At 42.9% G+C, this 13,203-nt stretch overlaps 1 protein-coding gene across 1 annotated transcript in view; it reads left to right on the forward strand.

Annotated features, from left to right (window-relative positions):
• Positions 1 to 13,203, forward strand: part of WDFY2 (WD repeat and FYVE domain containing 2) — a gene marked incomplete at its 5' end in the record, with an annotated part of 168,081 nt that overhangs the window by 81,203 nt on the left and 73,675 nt on the right. The window contains one exon of the mRNA XM_079721758.1: positions 727 to 800. Within this exon, the coding sequence (XP_079577884.1) occupies positions 727 to 800 (74 nt within the window). The remainder of the gene's footprint in view (positions 1 to 726; positions 801 to 13,203) is intronic.

A 13,203-nucleotide genomic window follows, 5' to 3' on the forward strand; every position in this document is an offset into this window, starting at 1 on the left:
TTGGCCCCTCGTGGCTTCCAAGCACGTTTCGTTTACTCAGGCTTGGTGGTACTCAGGAAGTCAGTCCTGAAGAACTGGGAGACCCTGTCCAGGACTGGGTGAACTGACTCACCTGATTTCTTTCCTCTGGAGCCTGACCCTGTGTCGAGTTGGTTCTCTTTTAGATTGAGACAAAGCCTCCGTCTTTTTCCAATTGGCAGCCTCCAGCATATGCCTTGAGTACTGAGAGGAAAAGACTTCTGTTAGTCCACATGCCCCAAATCAGTTCTGAATAAAAAAATAGATTTCTGTACTTGGCGGGAGGGGACAAGGGGGTAATAAGAGCTTTCTTTCATTTCCTTAGTTCAGAAAAAATTGGTTATTTCCATTAAAGATAGGGTTTGCTTGGAAGAGATAGATTGGTGACAGAAGGCTTATGCAGCACAAAATATTGTTAATCTAGTCAAAGCAAATTTAGACTTGATACTGACAGAACAGCCGAGACCACGCCCCTTGGAACTTGTCCAGTTTAAGAATATCTTATTTGTTATATTCATTAAAAGGATAACTGAGAAACTAGGGGTTAGTTGTAAAATTACTTTTTTTATTTTTTGGTGAGTGGGAGTTAAATGAACTGTTTGTCAGGAAATTGTGGGAAAAAAATAATCGTACACTTTGAGCTAGTCACTCCTGAATCCATGAGAATCATCGTTTTGTTAATTTCATCAACATGTTCATTTCTTTCAGCTCCATGTTCATGCATGTCTTTTAACCCGGAAACAAGAAGACTGTCCATAGGTCTAGACAATGGTACAATCTCAGTAAGTACACATAAATAAGATTTTCAGTTGAAATACTTCCCTTCCTGTGGAGTATGTATATGTGTATCGTGATGAGAATTATTTATTAGTTTTTTTTTCAAATTAACAAATTAATTTCTTGCTAAGTTAAGTGGAAATTGCAGTGCAGCAAATTCTGGTGAGGTGCAGGGAGAGCTATCATCAGTCTCAGCTTAAATGCTGACGAGATTCAGCTTGACTTACACGTTCACAGCGGCTAGAATAGTAGGGGCATTACCACGCCACGGTGTGAACTACATGATCTGCGGGTTGGCAAGAGCAAGCTGTGATACTAGTGACTTTGATCAGATGGTTAATCGTGGTGTCACACGATTCCCCACGCAAGTGACAGAACACGAGGGAAATGGCTCTCTTGGACCTGCGTGTCTGATCTCGTCTTTGATACTTGATGTTGTCCTCCTTCCTCTTTCTGCTCTTTGCTGTCTTCTTAACACCCTCTAGCAGGTGAATAGAATTCTGTCAATTTGTACAAATTTGTTAAGAAAGCAGAGAATCTAGATTTAGTCTGTCGGGTAGATCCAGATAAATAGTAGACCCTTTGGTTCTAGATCTTGAAGGAACTGAAGTGATCAGAGACTGGAATTTCAGGTTTTTACTACTTAATCATATTTTTGCATATTAATTTTCAACTAATATATTAACTAGTAAGACAGCTGATCTGGTAAATTCTCCATTTTGGTATATTGTCCAGTATTGCCTTTAGAGACCCTGCTTTGGGACCTAGGAATGAGAGGACCCTCCTGACCACACCTCCCCACAGGATGAGGGATCTGAGGGGCCAGAGGCATGTGCCCAGCCGAAGCCCTCACTCCGCCCAGCTCCATGCTCTGGGTACCTGACTCTGGAATTTCCTGCTCCCAGACAGCTTAGGGCCTGCTTCTAGGGCCTGCGTGGGCCTTTTCCCTGGGTCCATCCAGAGGAGGATAAAACTCATAAATGTACCCTTAGCCTGAAGGTGCCCCAGGGGCAATGGTTTGAGGTGAGTAGGTGTCCGCACGTGTGGGCAAGGCCCCTCAAGGTGTCGACAGAGCTGGGAATGGGAAAGGGGATGTGGGCTGGCCCTCCCGTGTCACCGCACTATGGTGTGGAACTGCAAGAGGCCTAAAAATTCTACCTTTGTACCTGTGCCGCCAGGTGGTTGAAGGTATATTTGTCAAGGTTGGAGGAAGAGACCGTATTTAATAGTTTAGCTTGATTTATAACTTTTACGTATTTAGGCACATGGAATGTGGGTCTCCATTTCTAGTCTTTACCCAACCCCCCTGAGGGGTCTGAAGAGGTGGGCCTGACATTTGCTATTTGATCTTTAGTCAAAACACTGGTTTGGTGATCTTTATGGAAATTTTTAACAATATTGTTACATATAAATCAGTCCATTGACAAATATTTATGGAAGTCTTATAAGATCTAATGCATTGTAGACCTGTAAAACCTGTGCCTTAGGAGGACGGAAGAGAAGATCATGATACAGACCTTTGTCTTCTTTAAGGAGAGCCATTTTTAATAAGTGGGGTGTATGTACGATAAACTTGTTTTTAAAAGATATGGGGAGATAACTGGATTGTTCAGTGAATTGAAGTTTCACCGTAAAGGAAAATCTGAATAAATGAGCTGAGATCCATTTATTGCCCAGCAGTTCGTACAATAGTATGTGTAACACTCACTGTCCGTGAAACGGCTTATGTGTGTATAGCATATAGGTGATTCTTTGTATTTTTGAAATCAATATAAGCGGTTAGTGGGTACCGATAAATTTGGCTTTGAAGGCAAGTTGAGCGTGAACTAAGTTATGGAGAGTTCTGGCTATTTATTGTAAATAAGAAGAGAGGCTGTCTTAGCCATTATTCCTTTAGTAAATGAAACTGCCAGAGAATCAGAACTTAAATCAGGAACCGGACTAAAACGATTCTCTAGGTGTGTCAGCTCAGTGTTGAGATACCAAATCTTACCTTACCCGGTCTTCTAAAAAAGATTAAGGACCTGGCTTGTATGAAATAATTTCCTTAAAAGTATTTCTTCTACGTTGCTGAAGAAGATGAGTTGTATAACGTACCTATTCTCATCTGAAGAATTGTAAAGAGCTCTGTGTTAGGGAATGATACAGTGAAAGAACAGGGTGTTTAAGGTTCAGAATTCTCATTGATCACTACAAAAATAGCTGGTTCTTTACTGAAAATGCTTATACAGAGTCTCAGCTGTTTAATAGTTTACCTTCTGGATGTGAGAAATCCTTCCCAGAGACTATAAGTTTTCTGTTCCTTGAATATAGCAAATACATTTTGGAAGAAATACTATTGGTTAACTTATTTTGAAACACAGAAAGGAGGAAATTGGAAAGTAAATCCTTATTTCACTTTATTTTACTGAATAAAAGAGATTTAAGAAGCAGTTAACCTTGTGTAACTGAGTACTGTATTAAAGATGAAGTAGAGATAACAAATGCAGACCATTCTTTCAGAAGTTTGGCCACAAAAGGAAGCAGAGAGAGAGAGGGTGAGTGCTAGAACAAGATATGATAGTAGGGCTTCCCTGGTGGCGCAGTGGTTGAGAGTCCGCCTGCCGATGCAGGGGACACAGGTTCGTGCGCCGGTCCGGGAAGATCCCACATGTCGTGGAGCGGCTGGGCCCGTGAGCCATGGCCGCTGAGCCTGCGCGTCCGGAGCCTGTGCTCCGCAACGGGAGAGGCCACAACAGTGAGAAGCCCGTGTACCGCCAAAAAAAAAAAAAAAAAAGATATGATAGTAGATGAGCAGCAAGAGAGTCCAGAACGATTTCAAGAATTTAGCTTTGGGAAAGAATGGGGAGACTTTCCATTTTTAAGATAGGGAAAGAAAGAGACAGTATTGAGATGTAAGGGAGGAATGACCTTTTATTTTTCTCATGAAGTAGCAAGTTAGATCACCTACTGAGAGAAGCAAAAAGGAAGGTGGTATATTTTCATGTCTAGAACTTTTGTTCTTTCTGATCGTGTAGCCCAGAACCCACTTCTGCCATCTTGGTCTACAGTCCCGATTATCTCTCAAGGTCTTGTTCACATGTTATCTTTTCATTCTCTCTCTCTCTCTCTTTTCCTTCCTTCCTTCCTTTCGACAGGTGGGTCCTGAGACCTCCCAAGTAAAATTAAAATTAATCACACACAGTACTCAATAGTTTAGTTATATCACATTGCTTATTTAACCTGTTTTGTAAAAGGTTTTCAAGTCTGTCTCCTCCATTAAATTGTTGAGTATTAAGGAACTGGCCAGTCTTTTATTCATCTCCTCTCTCAGTGGATCTTAGTGTGGTACCTTGTGCATATTAGGGACTCAGTGAATAATTTGTTAAATAAGTTGTTGACTAAAGTATAAACACTATGATTATTAATATAGCTGGTTGTAATAAGTACCTGCTTAAATTCTGAAATAGTTTATTGATACAGTTCTTTTGCTATTCAAAATGTTTTTCACAATGGAATTAACTTCCATAGGGGAAGAAGGTATGCCAATAATTTAATTCATCCTGAGTTTGAGTTTTCAGAAATGCCTTCTGTTTCAGTGTTGACAGAAGTCAGACTGTGCTAACTGCTATTCATACTGAAGCAGGACTTTAGATTTTTCTGTCATAGTGAGTCATATATTCTAGCCAACCAACAAATATATAAATATCAGCTGTGTGAAGAAGAATATGCTCATCCTGGTCTCAAAGAACTTATTCAGTTGGGGCAAAATGAAAAATGAAGTTATGAAATACCTAACGCACAGTAAAAAAAAATAACAGCAAAAGTAGCAGCACCCCAGTGAGTGTGATGTTGGCAAGGCAGTGAGGTCAGATAAGAGTAGGAGAGAATGGTCTGGGGCAGCTCCATGGAGACTGGATGTGAGCTAGGATTTGATTAGCTAAGGACAGGAAGGAAAGGTATTTCAGGCAAAATGAATGGCATGGGGAAAAAAAAATGATGCTCATCTTTATAAATATATTTTTTCTTCTTCATCACAACTCTTAGGGTGCCAAAATTTTTATTAAAATCTTGCCAAGATAAATGCATAGTCACTGAAGATTTTTCGAACAAGGCCCCAAAACGATAAAATCTCTGTTCTTTGTAGATTAATCTCATACATGTGTTATGGGAAGTTTGATTGAGATGAGAGGAAATAATTGCTGTGTATAATGGTTAGCACTCAGGATAGAGGTTATTGTATAAAAATAAATGATATTGACCATGTATGGCTTTGTTGTTACTGTTTTGGTAGTTCTTGTGGTTATTATATTCTTAGAGTTCATAGTTTATTCAAGGGAATGAAAGAGGAAAGAGAATAAACCTTTATTGAGTATCTACTATGTACCAGGCACTCTGCTTTACATACATCCCCTCATTCCAGCTTCACACTAATTCTATGATGTAGGTGGTATTACTCACATTTTTCGGATAAGGAGACTAAGGCCTAGAGAGTTCACGAGCTTCTCCAGCTCACTTAGCCAGGAAGCACCTCTCAGCAAAGCTAGGGACTCTGTGTGCCTTGAAGCCTGGGCTTTCTTCTCACCCCATGCTGCTGGCCAGGAGCCACTCCTGCCTCTGTTAAAGGCTTTCCATCCTTCCTGTTGCCCCATTTGTTTATGGGTCTGTCTCCTTCACTAGACTGTCAACTGCATGAAGGCAGAGACCATGTATGCTTCAGTGCTGTGTCCTGGACCACTATAGATGTTTTGTAAAAGATCTGTTGAAGGAAGGAGAGAAGGCATTTCAGTTCCCATCATCACCAAAGCTGGGCACTTAACCAGCAGGATAAAATTACTCTCAACAGTTGAGTGTTATTGTGTGCATTTACAGAGTGCTTCGTGTGTTTAAAGGACCGGTTTGGGCGTGTAGAAGAATTTGATGTCCATACACTGCTTCCTGAAATTAATAACATAGATACGTGAAGAAAGCAACTAAAAAACCTAAGTAGAAACGTTATGTGTTCCCGAACGTTTGTGGGACTGATGGAAATCCTTGGAGTTCCTTTCCTTGTAGATGTGTCACTGTGGTCCCTGCCCACATCTTCACATTGGCTTCCTCTCTGTGTCTCTTTGTCTTCACATGGCCTTTTTATAAATCACTGGATGAAGGGCTCACCCTAATCCAGTATGATCTCATTTTAACTAACTACATCTGCAGAGACCTTAGTTCCAAATAAAGTCATATTCTGAGGTTCCATGTGGACATGAATTTTGGGAGGACACTGTTCAACTCAGTACAACTGGTAATAATATTGTATCTACAGAATTTCCCTAACAGAGTCCTACCAATTGATTAGGAAACCATTCTGTGAATGTGTAAAATGATGCCTTTGGGAAGAGGTACCTAAAGATATTAAAAGAGGGGGAGATAGGAAAAGATTAAAATTGAAAGGGACCTTAATTCTTCTATCTAATGCCACCTTCCCCTAGATTAAGTGATATAGATTAGGTAGGTCACGTGTCCAGACAGTGGTGGCAGAACTAGGACTTCCTTGATCACTGGACAGATTTTCTTATCACACCAGGCTGATTGCTTCACACAACTAGGACAACCCAGTCGCAAGGAATTGCCCTAGGATGGCCACTAATGAATTGGAAGCTTGTGTTATTCCGTGCATCTGGCCATGGCTAAAAAAAATTTTTTTTAAAGAATTTGAGCCTTTAATGTAACAAGGTGTTTTGGATGAGTTGTTTATTGCTGTGGGTTGTAATGAGCCTACAGGGACTGAACCCAAATGGTGAGGTCACGTTCTGCAGTGAAGAGAAGTAACTTATGAATAAAGCACTTCAGCTGTACCCAAGCTGACTGTACAGTCGGGCCACTCCTGCTGGAGGGAAAGTCCTCTTAAAACCTTCACCTTGATTGGCTCGGAGACAACAGTGCTATAGCCGACTGGCTCCTGTTTGTCAACCATCATGGCACATTTCAGGTTTTGTACTTAGAGAAGAATTGATGTTGCTTCTGGAATTTCCCTGCCTTCCAGGATTTCTAATGTGGTACCATACATGAAAAGTATCCTAATCATGAAGTCAACAGAGGCTAGATTTGAAGACAGTTTCAAGAGGTCCTGTGTTCAGAGAAATGTGGACCTGGAATCTGTAGGGCTTCCTTTTAAACTCTTATATAATCTCAGTACTTACACTAGCTTATCATTTTCTCATTCTCCCATGGTTTCTACCACAAAAGACCATCATTTCTGAGTCATTTCATCACTCTATGGTCCTGGGCTTTCTAGTGTGGGGAGTTCCTTTTATAGACTGTTAGGTGGCCATTCTCTTCTGAGCTTGTGCTAATAAGTTATAGTAAACTTAAATATGTATAAATATTTATATATCAATATTAAATACCTATATATATATATATATATATATATATATATATATATATATATATCTTTCTGCTTAGCAAAACAAGAGTCCCTGAGTGCTGACATGCCAGTTGCTTATGTTTATTCATACAATATAATTCATTGAAGGTGGTTTTGTCAAAGAAAACACTGTGATCATGGGAGTTGTCCCTTCAGCATTTGTGTGGGTCACCAACCTTCTTAGAACCTCTCAAGGACAAGCCTGTCTCTTCCAATTGTGTCATTGTATAGGTAGCCCTGTTGTCTTTTGTTCAGTACCTGAATGTTATCTAAAAACTTGGTCAAGTAGTACTGAATGCATATGCCAAGAGCTTTCTTTGGCCACAAATTATTTTGTGGCACCTCCATTACAGATATGGATTTTTGAAGAACTTCTTGATCCCCCTTTTAGACCAATTCTGTAGCATGAATACTGGTAGGAACACCCAGATTGCCCTTTTTTTTTTTTTTTTTTTTTTTTTTGCGATACGCGGGCCTCCCACTGTTGTGACCTCTCCCGTTGCGGAGCACAGGCTCCGGACGCGCAGAATCAGCGGCCATGGCTCACGGGCCCAGCCGCTCCGCGGCATGTGGGATATTCCCGGACCAGGGCACGAACCCGTATCCCCTGCATCGGCAGGCGGACTCTCAACCACTGTGCCACCAGGGAAGCCCTCCAAAGACTTGTCTGTAGTTGCTGTCTACATTTCCTCCTTCCCCTCTTTACTGAAACCACTGCCATCTGGCCTCCAGTCCCATCAATCTGTCCAAACAGCTCTGGCTGTGATTATAAAAGCTCTCCACATGCATCTGTACAACTGACATGTTTAGGTCCTCATCATGTTTGACCTCCCAGCAGCACTTAGCTCTGCTGTTTCTTCCTGAAATACTCTCTTCATGTCTATCCACGTCACAGTACTCTGCTGGCTTTCCTCCTGTTCCTTGGCTGTTTTGTCTCTGTTTCCATCACAGGATGTCCTCGGACCAGCTTTGGTTCAGTGTTGGAGTTTCTCAACATTTGCCCTCCTAGGCCCCCACCTCTCCTCTCTTTGGGCAGCCTCGCCAGTGTCATGGCTGCATTTGCTGCCCATGTGATCGTAACTCTCAACTTTTAAGCTTTGTCCAGACCTTTTCTCTGAAATTCCAACTTCCTTCTTAATATTTTCTGTTGAATGTCTCAGAAGAACCTCAAATTCATCAGGTCTAAAATCAGACTCCTTTTCCTCCTCTGGTCTTTTCCTCACCTGGTCTTTCTCAGTGTCCCCTGTTTAAGTGACTGTAACCACTGACCATCCTGTGGCACGAGCCAGGGCTCTTTGGAGTTACTTTCCTCCTTTTCCCTTGACTCTGTCCAGTACATTATTTATGGATTTTTACCCCTAAATACCTCTCAGCTCCCCTCTCTCTTCATCATCATCATCGTCATCGTCACCATCACCACCTCCACCATCGTCATTATCCTGCTCCATCGTCTCCTTGGACGCCCCCCCCGCCACTGGTCATCCCACATCTGCGCTGCCTCTTCCACTCTGTTTTCTATATTGGGGCTATAGAAGGATCTTTTCAAAATACACATTTTATCTTGACATATCCTCTGCCAGACCTCTCTCAGGCTTCCCTTTGCTCCTAGCACACAGGCCAGAATTCTTCCCATGGCCTATGTGACCCTACTGAGTCTGGCCCTGTCCTCCACAGCCGCGCTTTCCGCAGTGCCCTTCCTCCCTGAGTTTCAGACTTAGCTGCCACTCTCAGTTCCTTATGCCCACCTTGTTCCCTCCGTTCCCAGGGCCTCTGCCTGGAGTGTGCTTCCTTTCTCTTCGCCTACTTAACTCTCATCCTCCAGATCTCCATTTACTTTTCCTTTCCTTGGGGACGTCTTCCCTGATCTTCCAGCAGTTCGTGTCCCCAGATTATAAGTGTTCATAGCATTGAGTGCCCCTCCTCTGTAGCAGTTGTCATGGTTTGTATTTTATGTCTTTCATGCGATTATTTGATTATTGCATGTATCCGGCATAAGCTCTTCAAGGCGGCAGCTATGTCCGCTTGACTCTCTTACATTCCTAGCATCCAATACAGCGCCCATGAGTTAGAAGCGCTCTGCATATATTTATAGAATGAATTAATGAGTGAGTGAATGAGTAGATAGAGTCTATCAGGTTGACAATATAGAGAGGTTAAGACACTATGTAAGAGGTTAAGTCTGAAATCAGACTGCTGGAGTCAAATCGCAGTTGTGTACCCACAAGTTGTGTCACCCTGGGCTAGTTGCTTTACTCTCTGTGCCCCAGTTTCCTTACTGTAAAATAGGGATAATAATTGTATCCATTTTACAGGGTTGTGATGAGGATTGTATGACATACACGTAAAGCTCTTAGGACAGGGCCGGTATGCATCAAGTGCCCCATCAACATTAGCTTCTTATCAACATCATTGTCACCAGGGGCAGCAGCATCTTCAGTTGGCAGGAACTAGGAAGCTTTGGTTAAAATCTCTGTCATGTGGCTTTAGCAGGCCAGTTACCAGGGGAGGAAATGTCTTAGTGATGGAACACTCCTTAGGAGGCTTCAACTTATTTCTGGTTCCATCTTCCATCTTTGCTGCATCATTACAGTAATCTACCACTGATTTGTAAAACATGGGCTATCACATACTATTTTTTTCTGCAAAAAAAGTTTATTATCCAAGTTATTATCATTCATCACCCTCAGGAAAAGGTTGAGCTTTGAGAGGACCCTAAAGATTGCAGAGAATGTAGCACATTTTTCATCACAAGAGTCACCCTTCCTCTAGTGGACTGACTAACCCCAGTGAGTTACCAGCCATTGAGAGCTCTACCACTTTCTGTTCATTTGGGAATCTGAATTTTATAGGCCAAAATGTCCAGAGAGCTATCTATGGTCCTGCAAGTATTCTTTCAACACTAGGGATCAGTCTTGTATCACAAATCTTTTATTAACCATTTCCATCTAGATGTGTGAGAATAATATTCTCTGTGTGCACACATACTTTGCTAGTTTTTATTTTGAGTTAATCTCTTATACAGACTATAGAGCCCGACCACGGTTCTCATGTCACTGTCGTTTAGATGGCAAGGTTCAGAGCCCAGAGGGGCTGAGGTGGCATTTCCATGTCAATTACCTTTAAGGCATTCCTCCCAGAGTACCTTGACCGCAGCATTTGTAGTGAGGTGGATGGACCTGGAGACTGTCCTACAGAGTGAAGTCAGAAAGAGAAAAACAAATACCGTATGCTAACACATATGTATGGCATCTAAAAAGAAAATGGTTCCGAAGGACCTAGGGACAGGACAGGAATAAAGATGCAGACGTAGAGAATGGACTTGAGGACACGGGGAGGGGGAAGGGTAAGCTGGGACGAAGTGAGAGAGAGGCATGGACATATATACACTACCAAACGTAAAATAGATAGCTAGTGGGAAGCAGCCGCATAGCACAGGGAGATCAGCTCGGAGCTTTGTGACCACCTAGAGGGGTGGGATAGGGAGGGTGGGAGGGAGATGCAAGAGGGAGGGGATATGGGGATGTATGTATATGTATAGCTGATTCACTTTGTTGTACAGCAGAAACTAACACACCATTATAAAGCAGTTATACTCCAATAAAGATGTTAAGACAAAATTTTTAAAAAAGAAATTAAAAGAACCATCTGACATTTATTCCTTTGCAATAAAGCTTGAGAACTCACTACAGCCAACATGTGTGAAGGAAGCAGTTATTCTTTTATAGCCCCTACGGTTGCTGGATTGCCACCACCTGGTGTGACTACACCTACTCTTTAATCTGATAGTCTTGGAAGCAGGCTACCCCCTTGCCGGCTAGAAGCTTATGGTAGCAGAGAGGGGAGTAGCATTAGGTACGCCCTGGTTCCTGGGGTGCAGTGCCGGTGTTCACTGCCGGGCTTGTGTTTCTTAGTTTCACTGTGGTTGGATGCTGCTGACTCAGGGCGGTGGTAACCCAGAGGGGTTTTTGTTTCCAAAGTGGATGCCCCTCCCCATATATTTACCGCTTCTCCAGCACCACATCTTGAATTTGGTAGGTGCCACAATCTACTCATCTCCAGTTTCGCCTCCTTAGAGAGGGAGGATGACTCTGCTCTCAGTTACCAGCAAATGTTACATTTTTATAAATACTCATTTGGTGTAGGAAGAAAACATCAGTATTAGACCATACGCTCACTGAAGCAATTTACACAGTTGCAAAAAGACTGCTAACTATATTCCCACGTAGAACAAACAGCACAGCTTTTCTATTGACTGCAATTGCTCAGGTCCAGCTGGTTTGCTCTATTGGAGTGCAGTCAAAACAATAGAGCAGGTTCTTCCTCCCGAAGCTCATCTGTCGTGGATGGGAAAGAAAGGACCTAGAAGGGTACCTGCAGTTTGGTGAGTGGTGGCTGGTTAATTAGTGGGGTGCTGTGAACCCTGAGCTCTCTCCAGGCTTTCCCACCAGCTCTTCCTTCTCTGGCAGAGCCTTAGATGCTGATGCTCCCCAGGGTTCTACCTTGTGCTGCCTGCTCTTTGTCGGTGATCTCCTCCTGTAATTATCCTACACCTACAGCTTGCAAGGCTCTGGCCCATGCTGTCCTCCTGGACCTGAACTCAGACTCCAGCTGCTTACTTGGCATTCCTCCTACCTGGGAGTCTCCAGCACACCTCTGATTTAGCATATTCTAACGAGAAATAATTCTCTTTTCCCCAATATATGCTCTTTCTCCTTATTCCTTCAGTAAATGGCATCACCAAGTAGACCCAACCAGAAACAGGAGTTAGAGTAGGTCCAAATTTTCCCCCAAACCTCACAGCAATACTGCCCTGGCCTGACTATCTCAGAGCTGCTTCCAGACTCTCCCCTTTTGTCTCCTTCCACGAGGACTTTGCAGGTTTCTGTCTGCCGCAGCATTTGCTTGGACCGTTGCAATATACTCCAGACTGGTCCTCCTGTCTCTTGTCTCAGCCCCCGGCTACTCTGCCATCAGGTATCCAAAATTCTAGTGTAATTAGGCCACTCCTCTGGGTATAAACTCTCCATAACTTCCAGAAGGATAAAGTCCAAATTCCTTGATTCCTGCCCACTTTGTCAGCCCTATATACCACAACTCTCCTACCCAAATATCAGGCTTATTGCTTGCCCTTGTACGTGGGGTCCCCTTGCTAAAAAAGAGGTGTTATCCCTTACTGACCTCCTGCCCTGAGAAACTCCTCTCCCACCTTTAAGAAGTAGCCTAAAGCCCCAAACACATTCTTCTGAGAAGGTCGCCCTACCTCCAGGGTATGGGGTTCAAAGGCTCTTCTTCTTTTTTTTTTAAACTTATAACACACACGCACACATCCTCAATTGGTTTTGTTTGGTCACTCCGTGCAGCGTGCAGAATCTTAGTTCCCCAACCAGGGATCAAACCCACGGCCCCTGCAGTGGAAGCGGGAAGTCTTACCACTGGACTGTCAGGGAAGTCGCCAAAGGCTCTTTTTTTTTTTTTTTTTTTAAGTTTTTTTAAAAATTAATGAACTTATTTATTTTTGGTGGTGTTGGGTCTTCATTGCTGTGTACGGGCTTTCTCTAGTTGAGGCGAGCGGGGGCTACTCTTCGTTGCGGTGCACACCCTTCTCATTGCGGTGGCTTCTCTTGTTTCGGAGCACGGGCTCTAGGCACACGGGCTTCAGTAGTTGTAGCACGCGGGCTCAGTAGTTGTGGCTCGTGGTTTCTAGAGCGCAGACTCAGTAGTTGTGGCGCACGGGCTCAGTTGCTCCGCGGCATGTGGGATCTTCCCGGACCAGGGCTCGAACCCGTGTCCCTTGCATTGGCAGGCGGATTCTTAACCACTGCGCCAAAGGCTCTTTTTAAGAGTTCTCTATCATTTAGTTCAAATTTCTACTTCAGAATTTACGTGATAATTATTAGTTCACATGTAGGTTTCATCTATATGATTGTGTATTAAATAACATATATAGTTCCTAAAAGTACCTGGTATATAGGACAGATTTAGTCAGTGCTGATTCCCTTGTTTTCTTGACCTCTGTTAGC

Source organism: Hyperoodon ampullatus, assembly GCF_949752795.1.
Source record: "Hyperoodon ampullatus genome assembly, chromosome: 16".
Taxonomy (NCBI): domain Eukaryota; kingdom Metazoa; phylum Chordata; class Mammalia; order Artiodactyla; family Ziphiidae; genus Hyperoodon; species Hyperoodon ampullatus.